Source organism: Zootoca vivipara, chromosome 15, assembly GCF_963506605.1.
Source record: "Zootoca vivipara chromosome 15, rZooViv1.1, whole genome shotgun sequence".
Classification (NCBI taxonomy): domain Eukaryota; kingdom Metazoa; phylum Chordata; class Lepidosauria; order Squamata; family Lacertidae; genus Zootoca; species Zootoca vivipara.
The window spans coordinates 18,686,438-18,703,187 of NC_083290.1; the positions used below are offsets into that span (position 1 = coordinate 18,686,438).

At 48.5% G+C, this 16,750-nt stretch overlaps 1 protein-coding gene across 1 annotated transcript in view; it reads left to right on the plus strand.

Moving 5' to 3' along the window:
• Positions 1-16,750, plus strand: part of ADAMTS15 (ADAM metallopeptidase with thrombospondin type 1 motif 15) — a 48,983-nt gene that overhangs the window by 23,492 nt on the left and 8,741 nt on the right. The window contains exons 3-7 of the mRNA XM_035139258.2: positions 4,813-4,980; positions 8,907-9,190; positions 11,293-11,470; positions 13,150-13,331; positions 14,559-14,734. Coding sequence (XP_034995149.1) covers positions 4,813-4,980; positions 8,907-9,190; positions 11,293-11,470; positions 13,150-13,331; positions 14,559-14,734 — 988 coding nt within the window. The remainder of the gene's footprint in view (positions 1-4,812; positions 4,981-8,906; positions 9,191-11,292; positions 11,471-13,149; positions 13,332-14,558; positions 14,735-16,750) is intronic.

The window sequence follows — 16,750 nt, forward strand, 5'->3', positions numbered from 1 at the left end:
AGGAATTTGGATGTGGGCCCTTCCAGGCTTCTCCACCTGGTCTTGGGACTATCTCTGAGCAACACCTAGATAAGGGCCATTGGCCTGATCCAGCAGGCTCTTCTTGTGTTCTTAATGGCACCTGGCTGCTGCTGATGTCTCTTTGCTGCCTGGATGGAGGATGGAGAGGCATGTCTGAGGATCAGGAGCAGCTGGCATGATGTCATGGTGCTGTGACGGAGCCAGCCTCCCTGAAGCAGCAGCGCTACTACTCACCAGGATGGGGTGGGGCAGGGTGGCAGTCAGGATGGAGTGCCACATGTCATTGCCTGGATCTCGCCCCCCCCCCCTGCTCTGTTCTGGTAAGTGGAAGGGATGCTCCTGCTGGAAGCCTGGATGCATAAAGCCACATTGCCTGACTGTTTGCTCTCTAGAAACCTCGGTCTCTTGTGTATACTGGAGCATATTGTACAAATGGGAAAAGCCACATCTATTGCCCTGCCCACTTTTGTCTCTGGACAACATGGGCAAAAGAAGAGCCTGGGATGGATCAGGCCAATGACCCATCCATAATAGCATCCTGTTTCTAACAGTGGCCAACCAGATGCCATAAAGGGAAACCCCCAAGCAGGACCTGAGCGCAAGAGAACTCTCCTCTCCTGTGGTTTCCAGCAGCCGGTACTCAGAAGCATTGCTGTCTCCAACTGTAGAGGCCGGGGCAGGGGCGTAGTGAGGCGCCACGACACCCGGGGCGGCAAATTGCCATGCAACTGGGGGGGGGGCCATCGCTGCTACGTAACAATGCATGCGTGTTACGTAACGATGCATGCGCCGTTACGTGGCGGGGTATTGCCGCCCCCCCGTGCCTCCAAATCCGCGCACTTCCAGCTACAAAACTCCAGGTAGAAATCCCGCTCAGCTTTTAATGTTTGATGGATTTCTGTATTTTAATATTTTGTTGGAAGCCGCCCAGAGTCCCGCTGCGCATGCGTGTTATGTAGCGGGGTATTGCCGCCCTCCTGGCGACTCCAATCCATGCGGTGCGGTGGGGTGTGTGTGCCACTTGGTGCGGAGTTTTTACCAGGAGGCTGGAGGCTCAGCTTGGGAGTTGCGGGGGTGGGGGTGGAACACGGGGCGGACTGCCCCCATTGCCCCCCATTGCAACGCCCCTGGGCAGGGCAGAGCCATAGTGGATAGTAATCATTAATAACCCTCTCCTCCTCCATTAATTTGTCCAATTCTCTCTTAAATCTATCCAGGTTGGTGGTCATCCAAGAGCATGTGGTCCTTGGAAGGTTCCCCATGAGGGGATGTGACCCTCAGGCTGAAAAGGGGTTCCCTATCTCTAGTGTGGAGGACTGAGAGGCAGTTTTCCTCCCTCTCTCAGAATGCTAGAACTGGGAGTCACCTAATAAAGCTAAACAGTGGGAGATGCAGAAGCGGGCAAAGGGAAGTTCATCTTCCCACTACAGTGCATAACTCATTTGTGGAATCTGCTGCCCACAAGGTTGTGGGTGGTGATGGCCAGTTGTCTGGGTGGCTTAAAAGAGGGATTAGGGGAAAAAAATCATGGCAGGAAAGCCTGCCAATGGCTGCTAGCCATGATGGCAGTATGCAGTCCTCCCAGATCAGAGGCCACAGACTACCAGTCACTGGGGAGCAACAGCAGGCAGTGGCATAGTGAGGGGGCACAAGAGTGGTTGCCCCAGGCACAAAATTCTTAGGGGTGCACAATTTCAACAGCCTGTGCTGCCTCAATACAGCTGTGCACTTCAAGAGCTCTGTTGAAAACCAGTGAACCAGCAAGTGACCTCCCCAGACAACAGAATTACTCTTCTTTTCTTATCTCTGTGGCTGCAGTCTCCCGAGTGATGAGCAGTTGAATGCTCATGCATCCTCTGTTTTGTTCCCTGCCACTCACCCCTGCCATGCCCCCGGCACTGGCAACCCATGTTATGCCACTGACAGCAGGAAGGAGCTATTGCCTTCAGGCCCTGCTCATGGTGTTCCCAAAGCCTTCAATTCCCCTACTGCAGAAAACAGGATGCTGGTCCAGCAAGGCACAGGAATCTGCCTTATACCGAGTCAGCCTAGTATTGCTTAGTATTGCAAGCAGCTCTTCAGGCAGGGGAGTCTCTTTCATCTTTACCTGGAGATGCCACTGAGGACCAAACCTGGAACCTCCAGCATTGCCCAACGGATGCTCTGCCACTGAGTTCTTGCCCTTCCCCACGAACATATTTGTATGCTTAACACAGATGCCCAGGGATGCAGGTGCCTGCAGGATGAATCAAATCTTCACATTGCAAGTTTGCTGCCTGGTTTTAATGTTAAGGTTTTGGCAAGTGTCAAATTTAGAGTGGTTTGTTTTTTTTAAAGCAAAACAAAACACGTAGCCCTAATTTTAACAGCTTTCCCAATCACAGGAGGCATCTGCTTTCAGATGTCCAGGGGAAATGGGCAGTTGTGGCAGGACCTTCCTCTCGTAGAAGTTGGCAGGAGTTGGAAGGAGGAAATCATTTCTTGCCTCCCCCTCGGATTCTCAGGTTTCCTCCTCCTGCCTTCTGCAAGGGCGAGTGTCCACACACAAAGCAGATGGTGTGAACCTTGGCCAGGATGTGGCTGGCTTGCAGGCTCGACCCTGGCAGGGTTACACGCATCTGGTGTAGCTTTCCCCCTGCCTTTGGGGGGCAATCTGATTAGAATGTGAGAAGCAAAAAACAACGCAGAGCCAGGAAGCAGATCCAACAGAGCAAAGGCTTTACTTGCAGGCTTTTGCAGAGAGCCGGGAGTCCCAGGAGCGACCGAGATGCCTCTTTTATGGATTACGCAGGGAGGGTGACGGAAGAAGCGAAGACACCATTTGTGACCCACCAGGCCAAGCCACAGTCTACCAGCTGTGTGTTCAGGGGCCTGCCAAGCCATTGGCGCTGCTCTTCAGACTGTTTTCTGCTAGCCCACGCATCCAGGACAAAGAGGAGAGGTTTATCAAGCCCCTTGTGGGCCGCAGTACGCTGTTGATGAGCTGTGTTTGACCAGACATTGTGCAGGCACCCGCCGCAAGATGCAAGTCAAAAGGGGATGTGCAATGAGCATCCTGGACAGGCTTGGGGGGAATCTGATCTGGGGTGTGTGATGGGAAGCTTCAAGGAACATCAATGAACACCTGAAGCTGCCTTGTCCTGAGTGTTATATTAGCCTAGTATTGTTTACTATGATGGGCAGTGGCTTTCTGGCATCTCTTGTGTCTAAGGATCAATGGTACAGCATCAGCCTTGCAGTCAGAAAGTCCCAGGTGCAATTTCCAGCAGGGTTGGCAGAGACCCCTGCATGAAATTTTAAGGATGTGTAATATGTGGCTACACGGCTACACCCTCCCGCTGTCAGGGCACAGTGAGAGTGGCTCTCAGAGTCCTCTCTAGCAGACTTACAGGAAAACTCTGAGGTTCAGCTCCTATCATGTGCCTATCTAGCAAACATGCATTGTTGGTTTGGCTGCAGTGTAAATATCCCACAGTGCAGACTAGAGTAGTCTAATTGTGCTCAACCTTTGCAGACCCAGGACCCACCTCTTGCCCACGCATGTGTTTGGGGACCTGCTTCTTAATTCTTTACCGTCTATATGTATGGTTAATAGGGCTGCTGTTGTGACCCACCTTTGGTCAGGCTGGAGAGAAATTGGATTCAGTTTCAAGTGAAAGATGAACGTACCTGATCTGCATTGTCCCAATCCACACACAAACTGAAATAGAGCCATCCTTTGACATTTGCACTTCTCTGAATCTTGCAATGCAGCTCTCCAGGAAAGCAATAAATTCAAAATGCATATATTGCTGTAAAGTGTCCATATAAATACATGCATTAGTGAAAAGCTTTATATGAGGAGAAACTGAAGATGCTGTGTGTGTCAATGACTTGGTCTCCTTCCACTCCTGGGTTTAGGGTGGCAGTGGCCCTGGAATGTGCTGGGTGGCTCTCCAATGTCTGCTATCATCAATCTGAAGTGCAAACCCACAGCGAATTTCTGCATGGAGTTTGGTGACTGACTAGGGATGGGGGAGTAAATTGATACAGTTTGCATTTAAAGCCAAATCTATCCAATTCACATGCTCTGAGACAATATGAAAACCGAAACACAGACATCCTTCAAAATATGTACTCGTCTGGATTTTATGATGCAGTTCTCCAACCAAACAGTGTTTACAAAAATGCATCTATTTCAAGGAAGTGTGCCTAAATAGGAATATATTAGTGAAAATAGCATGCAAAAATGCAGGCGGAATGTGTTCAAAATTGCATACAAAAATATGTTTGAGGCCGGAGGAACATCGGCCGGCTGTGAGGCATGAAGGCCGCTCCCTGCAAGGCCTTTTTCACCTGGCCTAGGGGGCAGGGCCCAGACTCACCAGCCCCACTGAAGAGGCTCCTCATGAGGCCGGAGGAACTCGGCTAATGTTTTATTGATTGATTGATTTTAACATGCTGTACCCTGCTTTGACATTTTTATTAAAAAATATGAATGAATGAATGAATGTTTATTAGGAGACATTTGCACTAAAATGGAAGAATAATTTTTTAAGTTTAAAAAAATGCAACTTGCCGTAGAAACGTGGGAATTTAAGATTGAAAACATGAGAAATGGAGAGAACTGAAATTGCTAGATCCATCCATCGCTATGGCTGACCAAATAATTTAGAGTCCACACTCAGCCCCCCATGAAATCACTGGAGAGGTGATTGGTTGGACACCTTGGTTCACTGTGAACTTCGTTGCCCAAAGGCTGCTGGAGGTACTCTCCGTGGTTTTTGAAACAACTACTGTTTCTCCTTCTAGGACACGTCTTCAACATGCCCCATGACAACGTGAAGGTCTGTGAGGAGGTCTTTGGCAGGCTTAGGACCAACCACATGATGTCGCCCACTCTTATCCAGATTGACCGCATCAGCCCTTGGTCAGCTTGCAGCGCTGCCATCATCACCGACTTCCTGGACAGCGGACATGGTGAGCAGGGGATAGGGAGTAGGTAGGTGAAAAGGGGTGAGCGAAGGAGGCATTTGGGTGCCACCCTGTGTATTGCTTTGTTGTCAAAGCTAGCCAGAATTAGGAGGTACCTTACTTTGACATTTGCTGGGCGTACATACCGTGTTTCCCCTTTTTTAAGACACCGTCTTATAACTTCTTTTTCTCAAAAAAACACAGGGTGTCTTATTTTCAGTGGGGTGTCTTATTTTTTTAATTACCTGTCATCTAGCCCAAATTCTACCATCAAGTTACCCCAAAGCAGATGCAGCACATGAGTGTCTGAAGAGAGGGGAAAGAGACGGAAAAGGAGGGAGGGAGAGAAGTTCCAGAGCAACCCCCCAGCCCTCCGGATGCTGTGGGGCTGCAGTTCCCATTATCCCCAACCACTGGCCATGCTGGCTATTGGGAGTTGGAGTCCAGCAGCACCTGAAAGCCTGGCTTGGATGAACATCTTCTCCTTAGCCCTCCCCATACGCTACGCTTTGAGCAAAATGCCTAAGAGCAACGTGACGATGGGGCAGAGCCGATCTGGGGAGGAAAGGTGGGGAGGCGGCAGCTGGGGAAGGTGGGGTTGGATTGAACCCTGAGAAAAGCAAACCCAAAAGGTCCACACCTCCTGTTTCTTGTGCCCATTTCTGCTTTGCTGCAGATAATATTTTTAAAAGGAAAAGGAAACTACCCAGTTATCTTCCTTTTTAAATGTGAAATTTAAACAGACAACAGAGTTCAATGGTTGTAAAGAACTAAAGAAAGACGTCTGTGCATTTCTCAATTGGCTGGGAGGGTTCCACAATTACACACACACACACAGAGAAAAGAAACGGAGGGGTGAAATTGTAATAATAGTGATGATGATAAGATATAGTTTGCATTTCTGTACATTGCAAAAAGGGAAGAAAACAAGAAAGAAAATGCAAGTATCCAAAAGGCACACCCCAGTCGCCCTCCCACCCAGGCCCCTGATTTCTGCCGATCCAGAGGCCACTGGCTTACGTGGTCCGCTCGGCCCGGCAGGGCGCTCCAAGTGCTTGGCGCTGCGGAGCGTTTGGCGTGCTCCACGCTGCAGCTGCCGGTTCTGGGCGGCGGGGAGGCAGGTCTCCTTGGCCGGGCCAAGCGGAGGCCGCTGGCTCAGGCGCTCCGCCCGGCCCGACAGAGCGCTCCAAGCGCTCAGTCCTGCAGAGCGCTCGGCGCGCTCCACACTGCAGCAGCCGGATCTGGGCGGCGGGGAGGCAGGTCTCCTCAGCCGGGCCAGGCGGAGGCCGCTGGCTCAGGCGCTCCGCCCGGCCCGACAGAGCGCTCCAAGCGCTCAGTCCTGCAGAGCGCTCCAAGTGCTCCATGCTGCAGCCGCCACTTCTGGGCGGCAGGGAGGCAGGTCTCCTCGGCCGGGCCAAGCGGACGCCGCTGGCTCAGGCGCTCCGCCCGGCCCGACAGAGCGCTCCAAGTGCTCAGTCCTGCAGAGCGCTCGGCGTGCTCCATGCTGCAGCCGCCACTTCTGGGCGGCTGGGAGGCAGGTCTCATCGGCCGGGTCAAGCGGAGGCCGCTGGCTCAGGCGCTCCGCCCGGCCCGACAGAGCGCTCCAAGCGCTCAGTCCTGCAGAGCGCTCGGCGCGCTCCATGCTGCAGCCGCCACTTCTGGGCGGCAGGGAGGCAGGTCTCCTCGGTCGGGCCAAGCGGAGGCCGCTGGCTCAAGCGCTCCGCCCGGCCCGACAGAGCGCTCTAAGCGCTCAATGCTGCGGAGCGCTTGGCACGCTCCACGCTGCAGCCACCGGTTCTGGGCGGCAGGCCTCCTCGGCCGGGCGGAGGCAAGACCGCTGGCTCGGGCGCTCTGCGCGCTCGCCGCTGCAGCAGCAGCTGGCTCCAGGCACCAAGCCGGCAGGCCTCCTGCTGCTGCAGCCGGCGTTCTGAGTCCCGCTGGCTGGCTGGGGCCCTCGGCGGTCTCGCTCCACACGGCATGGAGGTATGTCTTATTTTCAGGGTATGTCTTATATTTCACAAATGTTTAAAAATCCTGCCATGGCTTACTTTATGGCTACGTCTTAAAAAAGGGGAAACACGGGTAGCAGTGAATGCTAAATGGTTTCAGTCACAAACAAGGAGTCAAAGGGGAGCTTATAGGAGCGTTCTTCCAGGCCTGAAGGATAACAGTGGAATGCCATTTCTGGAAGACCAAGGAGATTGGTTAGGCCAAAGCTTCTGTTCCCATTCCTCTCCCTGGCAATGATGAAGGCTGGAGCTTATGAAGAGAAAACATATGGAGGCCTCCGAGTGCAGCATTTGTAATCTTCCACCGCCAGTGAACTGAGTCCTCCCCACCTCTTGGTTGTCATCCAGCCATGGCATTTGATGCGAACACAAGTCTCTCCCCGCCTCCTGCCTCCAGACCACCATTTGGCCAGAAGCTGCCAGGAAGATTAACTTATAAGGCACCACCTTCCTATAGAGCTGCTGCTGAATTTTGCCCAAAGTGTAATTTTAATTGGAGGATATTGGAGGTTCCTCCTCAGGTAAAGCCCTCAATGGATTTTGGAGTCTCCTGCTCAGGTGGAGCACCCAACCATTTCAGTAAGACAAACAAAATTTCCCAGAGGAGTTCTGCAGATCTCTGCAGACTTTGGCCCACAAAAAATATGAATGTGTATTGTTGGTCAAACTGTACACTTTGCGTGCCATCCTTTGTTCCTTGCCAGCACTGCTGGGAATCTAGAGCTGGTGAAGGAAGCCTTTATTTATTGCGCAAAGTTGCTGGGGCCTGGGATTAGAATTGCCATAGGATTTTGCCTAAAGTTGAATCTGAAGGTTCTCGCTTGAGAAAAAACATCTGAGACATTGCCGGTCAATCAAAATCTTTTATCAAGGCTAGGGGAAATTATCCAGTGAGTTCTGTACATCCCTACCATGTTATTGTACAGACAAAATGGTTGTGTGGCTCTGCTTTTAATGAATGTGAGGCATGAGGCCTCAGCAAATGATGGGCCTAGAGAAGAAGGGATGTCGGAGAGGCTTCAGTCCAACTGCCTCCAAGGTTGGAGTCATCAAGCACTGACCCAGAAGACTTGGCCTGCTCCTCTGGTTTTGTTAAACAGTTTATACCGGGAGGGCTGCAAGTCTTTAAAAATGCAAAACCTGAATGCTGCTTGAAACAGCTGTGTTACGTGGCGCCCAGAATTGTGTTACGACAGTTCAGCTGAAGCTCTCTTTCACTGGTTTTTGAAGCCTTCTTATATTAATTTAATTCATGAGATTTTTACATCCCCTTCCAATACAGACGTCCAATGCAGTATACTATATAATACTGCAAGTCAGAAAACACCAGATCAAGTAATAATCTATTTTTTTAATGTTATAAAAGTAAAACGGACAAGTAAGCAATCAGCAGACGTGACAGCCCTTGGGATATCGGAATATGGCTATACATATCTCCTCTCATCCAGGCTAAACATACCCAATTCCCTCAAACGTTCCTCATCAGGCTTGGTTTCCAGACCCTTCTTGACCATTTTGGTCACCCTCCTCTGCACAGCTTCCAGCTTGTCAATATCCTTCTTAAACTGTGGCACCCAGAACTGGACATAGTATTTCAGGTGTTCAGGTATTCTGACCAAGGCGGAATAGAGCCCTTGATCACCATCATCATCATCATTATTTGTTGAATTTATATACCGCCATCTACCCGCAGGTCTCATGATAATGTTGAAAGTGCACCTGATTTTCCGTACAGTCCCTCTGGGAGCCGTTCTGTACAACATCTGAGACACACATCCAATGGAGCTGTGCGCACGCTTTAGCAGAGTTCAGCAGAAAGCCAGACTGTGGCAACTTACTTTCTTGGGGAAGCTGTCAAAAATCTATGAAGTCTCTCTTTTGCTGACTCCCTCCCCGTTCCCCTCCTCTCCCTCCCTCTTCCAGGCGACTGCCTCTTGGATGAACCCACCAAGCCCATCCCACTGCCTGAAGACCTCCCTGGTTCCAACTACAACCTCAACCAGCAGTGTGAGCTGGCCTTTGGCATGGGCTCCAAGCCCTGCCCATACATGCAGTACTGCACCAAGCTGTGGTGCACAGGGAAGGCACGGGGACACATCATGTGCCAGACGCGCCATTTTCCTTGGGCGGATGGCACCAGCTGTGGAGAAGGGAGGTTCTGCCTGAAGGGTGTCTGTGTCGAGAGGCATAACATCAGTAAGTACCGGGTGAGTACCTATTGGCTCCGTACTGAGGATGTGGCTTGGGGAGGGCTGATATCTGTGGAGGTCTAGACTTATGTGTTACAAAGCTCTAAATCAGGCATCCCCAAACTGCGGCCCTCCAGGTGTTTCGGCCTACAACTCCCATGATCCCTAGCTAACAGGACCAGTGGTTGGGGAAGATGGGAATTGTAGTCCAAAACATCTGGAGGGCCGAAGTTTGGGGATGCCTGCTCTAAATCATGTGTAAATGAAACAGATACTGTGTTTCTCCGAAAATAAGACACCCTCTTATATTTATTTTTCCTAAAACATACACCCACAGTGGCTTATTTTCAGGGGATGTCTTATTTTTTATTACGCGTCCAGCCTCGCCTCTTCCTTGGGGCCCTCCAGAACTGCGCCTATCACTATGTCTTATTTTCGGGGTATGGCTTATATTGCGCAAATGCTTAGAAATCCTGCTATGGCTTATTTTATGGATATGTCTTATTTTAGGAGAAACAGGGTATATGAAAAGCATCTTAGCCTCTTCCACTGACTAAATCGAGGGCTTTAGAGAATTTGAATCTTTGACAGGCTTCTGAGATTTCACCAGGCATCACTGACCCGCTTCCTCTTTTGCAGGCATAACAGCTAGAAACTTGCTTTAAACAAACAAACAAACAAACAAAAACAAACAAACCCTAAAAGCTGAGCTTCTCAGAACGCTGAATTCTCCACCCAGTATTAACTGCATGCTTGCACAGAATCAAGGAGTTCACAAGTTCTGCATGAAGGGGTTCCCCAGAGGTAGTGATGCTAGAAACCTATCCCTTTTCTTTCTACTGATTTTTATTTTTATTATTATTATTTGCCAATGTATGTCTGGGATACTTAGCAGCAAGAGCAGATTGCAATTTGTGCAGTGCTGATCTTTATCCTTGCTCCCCGTTGCATGTTGCCTTATTTTTGTTGGAGGGGCACACAATTAAGGTTGAAGTAGATGGGTCGATGGATCAATTGGTCACATTTGCATTGGAATAAATACAGCTTCCGAGCAGAAAGCAGTGTTGCATGCTTGTGCCTTAGCAGGCAGGCATCAGAAAAGGCATTGCCTCTTGTGTGAAGAAGAAAGGGGTGCTACTGGAGAGGATGCTTGCCACCTGCAGACTTTTACAGTGGTACCTTGGTTTAAGAACAGCTTAGTTTGTGAACAACTTGGATTAAGAACCCGGCAAACCCGGAAGTAGGTGTTTTGGTTTGTGAACTTTGCCTTGGAAGCAGAACATGTTCCGCTTCCTGTTGAGTGTGTTCCATTTGTAAATTGAGTCTCCTGCTGCTATGGGAAAGCACGCCTTGGTTTAAGAACGCTTTGGTTTAAGAACGGACTTCCGGAACGGATTAAGTTCGTAAACCAAGGTACCACTGTACAATAATTGCATCAGCACCATCATCCAGAGTACCAGAGTACTCTTTTAGCCCATCACGAGGGTTTAAATTAATTACATATTGATTTAATTACATAATGAATTTTCATAATTGCATGTCAACAGGGCCTTTTCACTCAGTTCCGGCACCTGTCAGGTGTTCATGATGAGTTCTGGCACCTCTTTTCCAAGAAAAATAGCACTGCATGTCATGTCATCCACAAGTGTGGCCATATCTGGACCAGGGATGGGGAACTTGTGGCTCTCCAGGTGTTGCTAGACTACAACTCCCATTATCCCCTGGTCGTTGGTTTTGCTGGCTGAATCTGTTGGGAGTTGGAGTCTGACATCTGAAGCGTGCCACGGGTTACCCATCAATACAATGCCAGACTGAACTCTTGTGCACTGCATGAGCAAGTGACTTGATTAATTGCTTGCTGGCTTTCTCTCTTGTCTTTTGCTTGCAGAGCAGGGGATAATATTATTGAAGCTACTGACTACAGAGAAGGGCATTTTGCACATGCTCAAAAGATAGCCTTTTCTTGCCTAACATGGCTTGAGCAAACCATGGCATACAAAGTTGTTGTTGTTGTTTATCAAAGCTAGTGATAAATCCTAAGTAGAAATGTGATGAATATAATTAAGCTGCGGCGTTGGCTGTGGGTTTCACATCTGCCTCTCTGCGGTGTGCTTTGGCAGGTGGATGGCAACTGGGGGAAATGGGCGCCCTACGGCCAGTGCTCTCGGACCTGTGGCGGAGGAGTCCAGCTGGCAAAGCGGGAATGCAACAACCCTCCCCCTGCCAACGAAGGGAAGTACTGCGAAGGAGTGAGAGTGAAATACCGCTCCTGCAGTCTGGACCCCTGCTCTGATTCAGGTGAGCTTTGCAAAGGCTGAGAGCCAGCGAATGGTCTGAGACCATCTGAGGCTGCAGCTTGGGTGGAGCCAGCGAATGGTTTTGGAGCATCTTCTTGCCACCAGCACCAGCTTCTGCTGCCACCACCACCAGATGATTGACAACACCTGTCACTGGACAGGAATGTGTGGATTGAACTTTTTTTGTGACTTGCTTTATGCATATTTTCATTTTGTAGTTGTTTTAATTACTTACAGTGGTACCTCGACTTACGAAGGCGATCCGTTCCACGGCACTCTTCGGAAGTCGAAAACTTCGGAAGTTGAAGCGTCCACTTTGCGCATGCGCAAAGTGCGATTTTGCGCTTTGCGCATGCACAGACCGCGCGCGGGGCAAAAATACTTCCGGGTTAGCGGCCTTCGGAAATCGAAACCTTCGGAAGTCAAGGCATTCGTACGTCGAGGTACCACTGTATTTAATTTTGTTGTACATTGCCATGCGCTATGTTTGAAGAAGAGTGATTCAGTAATAATAAAAATAAAAATATAAATAAATAAATATCTGAGGCTGAAGCACCAATGAATCTAAGCAGATGAGGAGACAGGCAAATCCTGGATGAGAGGCTTCTGGGGGAAAATATATCACAAGAGCAGGATATAGTAAAAGCAAACATATAGTATATGATTTCTCATATTTAAAATATATGGGAAATGAAACTCAGTACTACTTTTTCCAAATAATGTTTTATTAGTTTTCCAATATTCCCCCAATAGTAGCCGAATTATAACAATACCAAAATTCAGTACTTTGTTGGTCTCCTGCAGTCATTCCAAAACTATACCTTAAATACCAGACTCTGACCATCGGGCCGCGCTGTCTGGGGCTGATGGGAGCTGGAGTCCAACTTCACCTGGAGGGCAACAGATTCTTGTATCCCTGCTCTCCCTATGTAAACTCATTTATACAACATGCTTCTTTTATGAGACTTTGGCACTCCTTCAAGTGTAACCTGCATCATATAATGCATGCAGCAAAGAGACCTTCAAAACAATGGTCACTTGGAGGAGACCCTAAATCAGGGGCAGGGAAGGTGACGGAGCATCTGCTTTGCATGCAGAAGGACCCAGCTTCAACCCCTGGAGACTCCAGGCTGGGCTGGAAACACTTCTGCCTGAAACCCTGAAGAGCTGTGTAGGCAATACTAAACCCAATAGACCAGGCATCCCCAAACTGCAGCCCTCCAGATGTTTTGGCCTACAACTCCCATGATCCCTAGCTAAGGGGACCAGTGGTCAGGGATGATGGGAATTGTAGTCCAAAACATCTGGAGGGCCAAAGTTTGGGGATGCCTGCAATAGACCAACAGCCTGAGTTAATATAAGTCAAGCTTCCTTTGAACAACTCCAGTTCCCATCAGCCCAAGCAAGCAATAGCCATAGATGATGGGTATTGTAGTCCAACCACATCTGGAGGGCCACAGGCCTCAAAGAGTTTTCTCAACCACTGCCTACAATCGTGACCATGTGTGAAATAGACATGGCAGGTGAAATAGCACGTCAAACACACTGGGGACAGCTCCGACACTCAGCGGAGAGTCGCTACACGATGGTATAACCTGATAACTTGTTTGCATGTGTGAATCAGCCCCAAAGGGTTGTTTCTTTTCTTTTTTTTAACTGCATGAAATTGTTTTCACACAGTCCCCGGAAAGAGCTTTCGGGAAGAACAGTGCGAGGCTTTCAATGGCTACAACCACAGCACAAACCGGCTCACGGCCACAGTTTCTTGGGTTCCCAAGTATTCTGGCGTGTCTCCTCGTGACAAGTGTAAGCTGATCTGCAGAGCGAATGGAACCGGGTACTTCTACGTCTTGGCTCCTAAGGTGAGCTGGGATCCCAAACCATGGTCTCTTTGGTAAATTGGGAGAGGAAGGCTGATGTGGGGGCAAAGGCTATTTGCAGAGTTGGCTTGAGCGGGGAGGGAAGGGGAATGAAATGCAGTGCAAAATTTAATGTGTTTCTGCAAACTTTCAACTAAGAAACAATGAGAATTAATAATGGAAAAGAACTGTCGTCAGAGAAAGAACATACAGTATGAGGTTGTTTTGATTGAATGTTACTTGAAATATAAATAAGTTTTCCCCCCTGTTGAGCTAAATGGAGATGTTTTGGAATCACCTGAATGATGTGGATCGTAATCTGGATTTGCGTGAATCATACACAAATTAGCAGTGCCTACCCACAACCGCAGGGACACAGGTGGTGCTGTGGGTTAAACCACAGAGCCTAGGGCTTGCTGATCAGAAGGTCGGCGGTTCGAATCCCTGCGACGGGGTGAGCTCCCGTTGCTTGGTCCCAGCTCCTGCCAATCTAGCAGTTCGAAAGCACGTCAAAGTGCAAGTAGATAAATAGGGACCGCTACAGCGGGAAGGTAAACAGCGTTTCCGTGTGCTGCTCTGGTTTGCCAGAAGCGGCTTTGTCATGCTGGCCACATGACCTGGAAGCTGTGCGCCGGCTCCCTCGGCCAATAATGCGAGATGAGCGCGCAACCCCAGAGTCGGTCATGACTGGACCTAATGGTCAGGGGTCCCTTTACCTTTACCCACAACCTAGCGATGCTTCACTTACCCTTCGCCCCACACATTTGGTACATTTGGTACACAACATAGAGGGTGTGTCCCAAACCGTTCCATCTCCATGGGTGGAATATTGGCATTCTACATTCCATTGCAAGTGTGCATTGGGCTCTGCTATTGTTCAGGACTAGTTCTGGTCATGGTGCTCATTCTTTCAAGGGGAGTATAATAGCATACCTGCCTTCCAATCAGATGTCTGTAGGAAACCCACATATGTATAGGACCAGAGCACAAGAGCTCTCTCCCCTCCTGTGATTTCCAGCAACTGGTCTTCAGAAGCATTGCTGCCCCCAACCAGGTGGTAGAGCATGGCTAGTATGCATTCCTAGTCCTCTCCTCCATGCATTTGTCTAATGGTTGTTGTTTTTTTTTTAACTGCCACCTAGGTTGGTGGCCACCACTGCCTCCTGTGGCACTGAGTTCCATAGTTTAACTATGCATTGCATGAATAAGTAAGCACTTTTTTCTGCCCAGGTGGTGGATGGCACGCCATGTTCTCCAGATTCCACCTCGCTGTGTGTCCAGGGCAAATGTATCAAGGCTGGATGCGATGGGAGACTGGGCTCCAAAAAGAAGTACGACAAATGCGGCGTGTGTGGCGGAGACAACAAGACCTGCAAGAAGGTCTCTGGCTTGTTCACCAAACCCATGTGAGTGAGCTTCTTTTTTAAAAAACCTCTGCCTGCTTCCATGGAGAGGAATGCAGAGACACAGCTCAGTGGGGCAGCGCCCAGTTTGCATGCAGAAAGCCTGAGGTCAGATCTCTGGCATGCAATGTAGAAAACCACCTTATGCCACGTCTCGCCATAGGTCCATCTAGCTCAGAGATGACAACACTGACTGGCAGCAGCTCTCTAAGCCCTACCCGGAGATGCCAGGGATTGAATCTGAGACCTTCTGCATGCAAAGCAGATGCTCTGCCCCTGAGCTGTGGGGAAGTGTTGGGAAAGAGCCCTGCTTGAGATCCTGGGGGGGGGGGGGCTTTCTGTAGACATAACAGAGCTACACCCAACAAATGTCTGATTCAGTCCATAGGAGGCTAGATTTGAATAATGGAGAATAAGCATCAACATTTAGAGTGGGGGTGGTGGGGAGATGCTGTTGGGCTCCAACTCCCTCCAGCTGCATCCAGTCAGGGATGGTGGGAGTGTTGGGCAAAATACGCACCAACCTGAGTGGCAACAGCGGCAGGGTCGACGAAATAACAAAGTCGTCCTCAGTATCTTTGCTTGCTTTTATTTACAACTATATACAACACACTCCTCTACTCCTTTCCTCTCATTTCACAATACATCACCACCACCACACCCATGAACCATTTGCTTAAATACAGAATTCAAAATAATCAATTACCCAATCACATTACAGTAAGCAAACTCTACCTTCAATTATTCAAATTAGCAAAAGCTCACAGGTGTGCTATCATTCAGAACAAGGTTACAAACACACATCTCTGTGTAGCACCATTGACCACATCAGTCTTAAAGAAAAAACCTAACAACCCCCTGCTGGTCAATGATGCGTAGCAGTAACATTCAGCATTTTCTGTGTATGTTTAAGATGCGTAGCTGTTGGCAAAGCTTTTGTGAAAATATCTGCTATTTGCTCTAGTCCAGCTACATATTCAAAAGTAATCATTTTTTCATCAATCATTTGTTTTGCAAACTCCAAACGTAATCGTAACGTTCTGGTACGTTGGGTATTGCCTTCTGATGTCAAAATGGCTATTCCACTTTGGGAATCAATGTGCACAGGTATTGGTAATTTCACTTTTATTTTTAGGTCTGCAAACAACTGCAAAAACCATTCAATGTCTCTGATGGCTTCAGAGCATGCACAAAGTTCACTTTCTGTGGTTGACATACAAATTATATGCTGCCTGCGCGTTCTCCATTCAAATGGACATTCATTGTATCTGTAAACAAAACCGGACACACCTTTATATTTGAAATGTTCAGATGCATGAGATGCGTCACAAAAAATATCGAACCCTGTATCATTATGCGCCTTAAAATGTAACCTGTAATGCAGCGTGTGTTTAAGATCAAGCACCACTCTTTTTAACGCTCGAAAACACTGCTTGGTTGGATTCTCCACAAATGTGGAAAGAAAATTAAAACTGAAAGATATGTCTGGTCTGGACACGCGCTGAATAAAGTTCAGCTTCCCTAATATCGACCGGTAAAGTGTTTTGTCATGAAAAGGTGTATCCTCTTTAGTAAAAGTAAATCCACATGTTAATGGGGTTTCTTTTCCTTTTGCGTTCTCCAAATTTAGTACTTCTATTAAATCTTTAATTTTTGCAGTTTGATGTACAGCAAAAGAACCATCTGCTTCCCTGTCTATTTGCATGGACAGGTAATTCTTAACTTTCCCCAAATCTTTTACATCAAAACGTTTACCAAGTTGAGAAAGAAACAACTGGTATTCCTTTAAATGTTTACATGAAAATAATAAATCATCAACATAAACGGCCAATTTGACAACAGAATTACCACATTGTTTGGTAAAAATGCAATTATCAGCTTTCCCCTGCGCAAACCCAAATTCAATCAAGGTTCGTTTTAAAGTTTCATGCCAATTCCTGCCACTTTGATGCAGGCCATACAGAGATTTGTTTAATTTACAAACTACCCCAGGTGCAGCATCTACACCATCCGGAACTT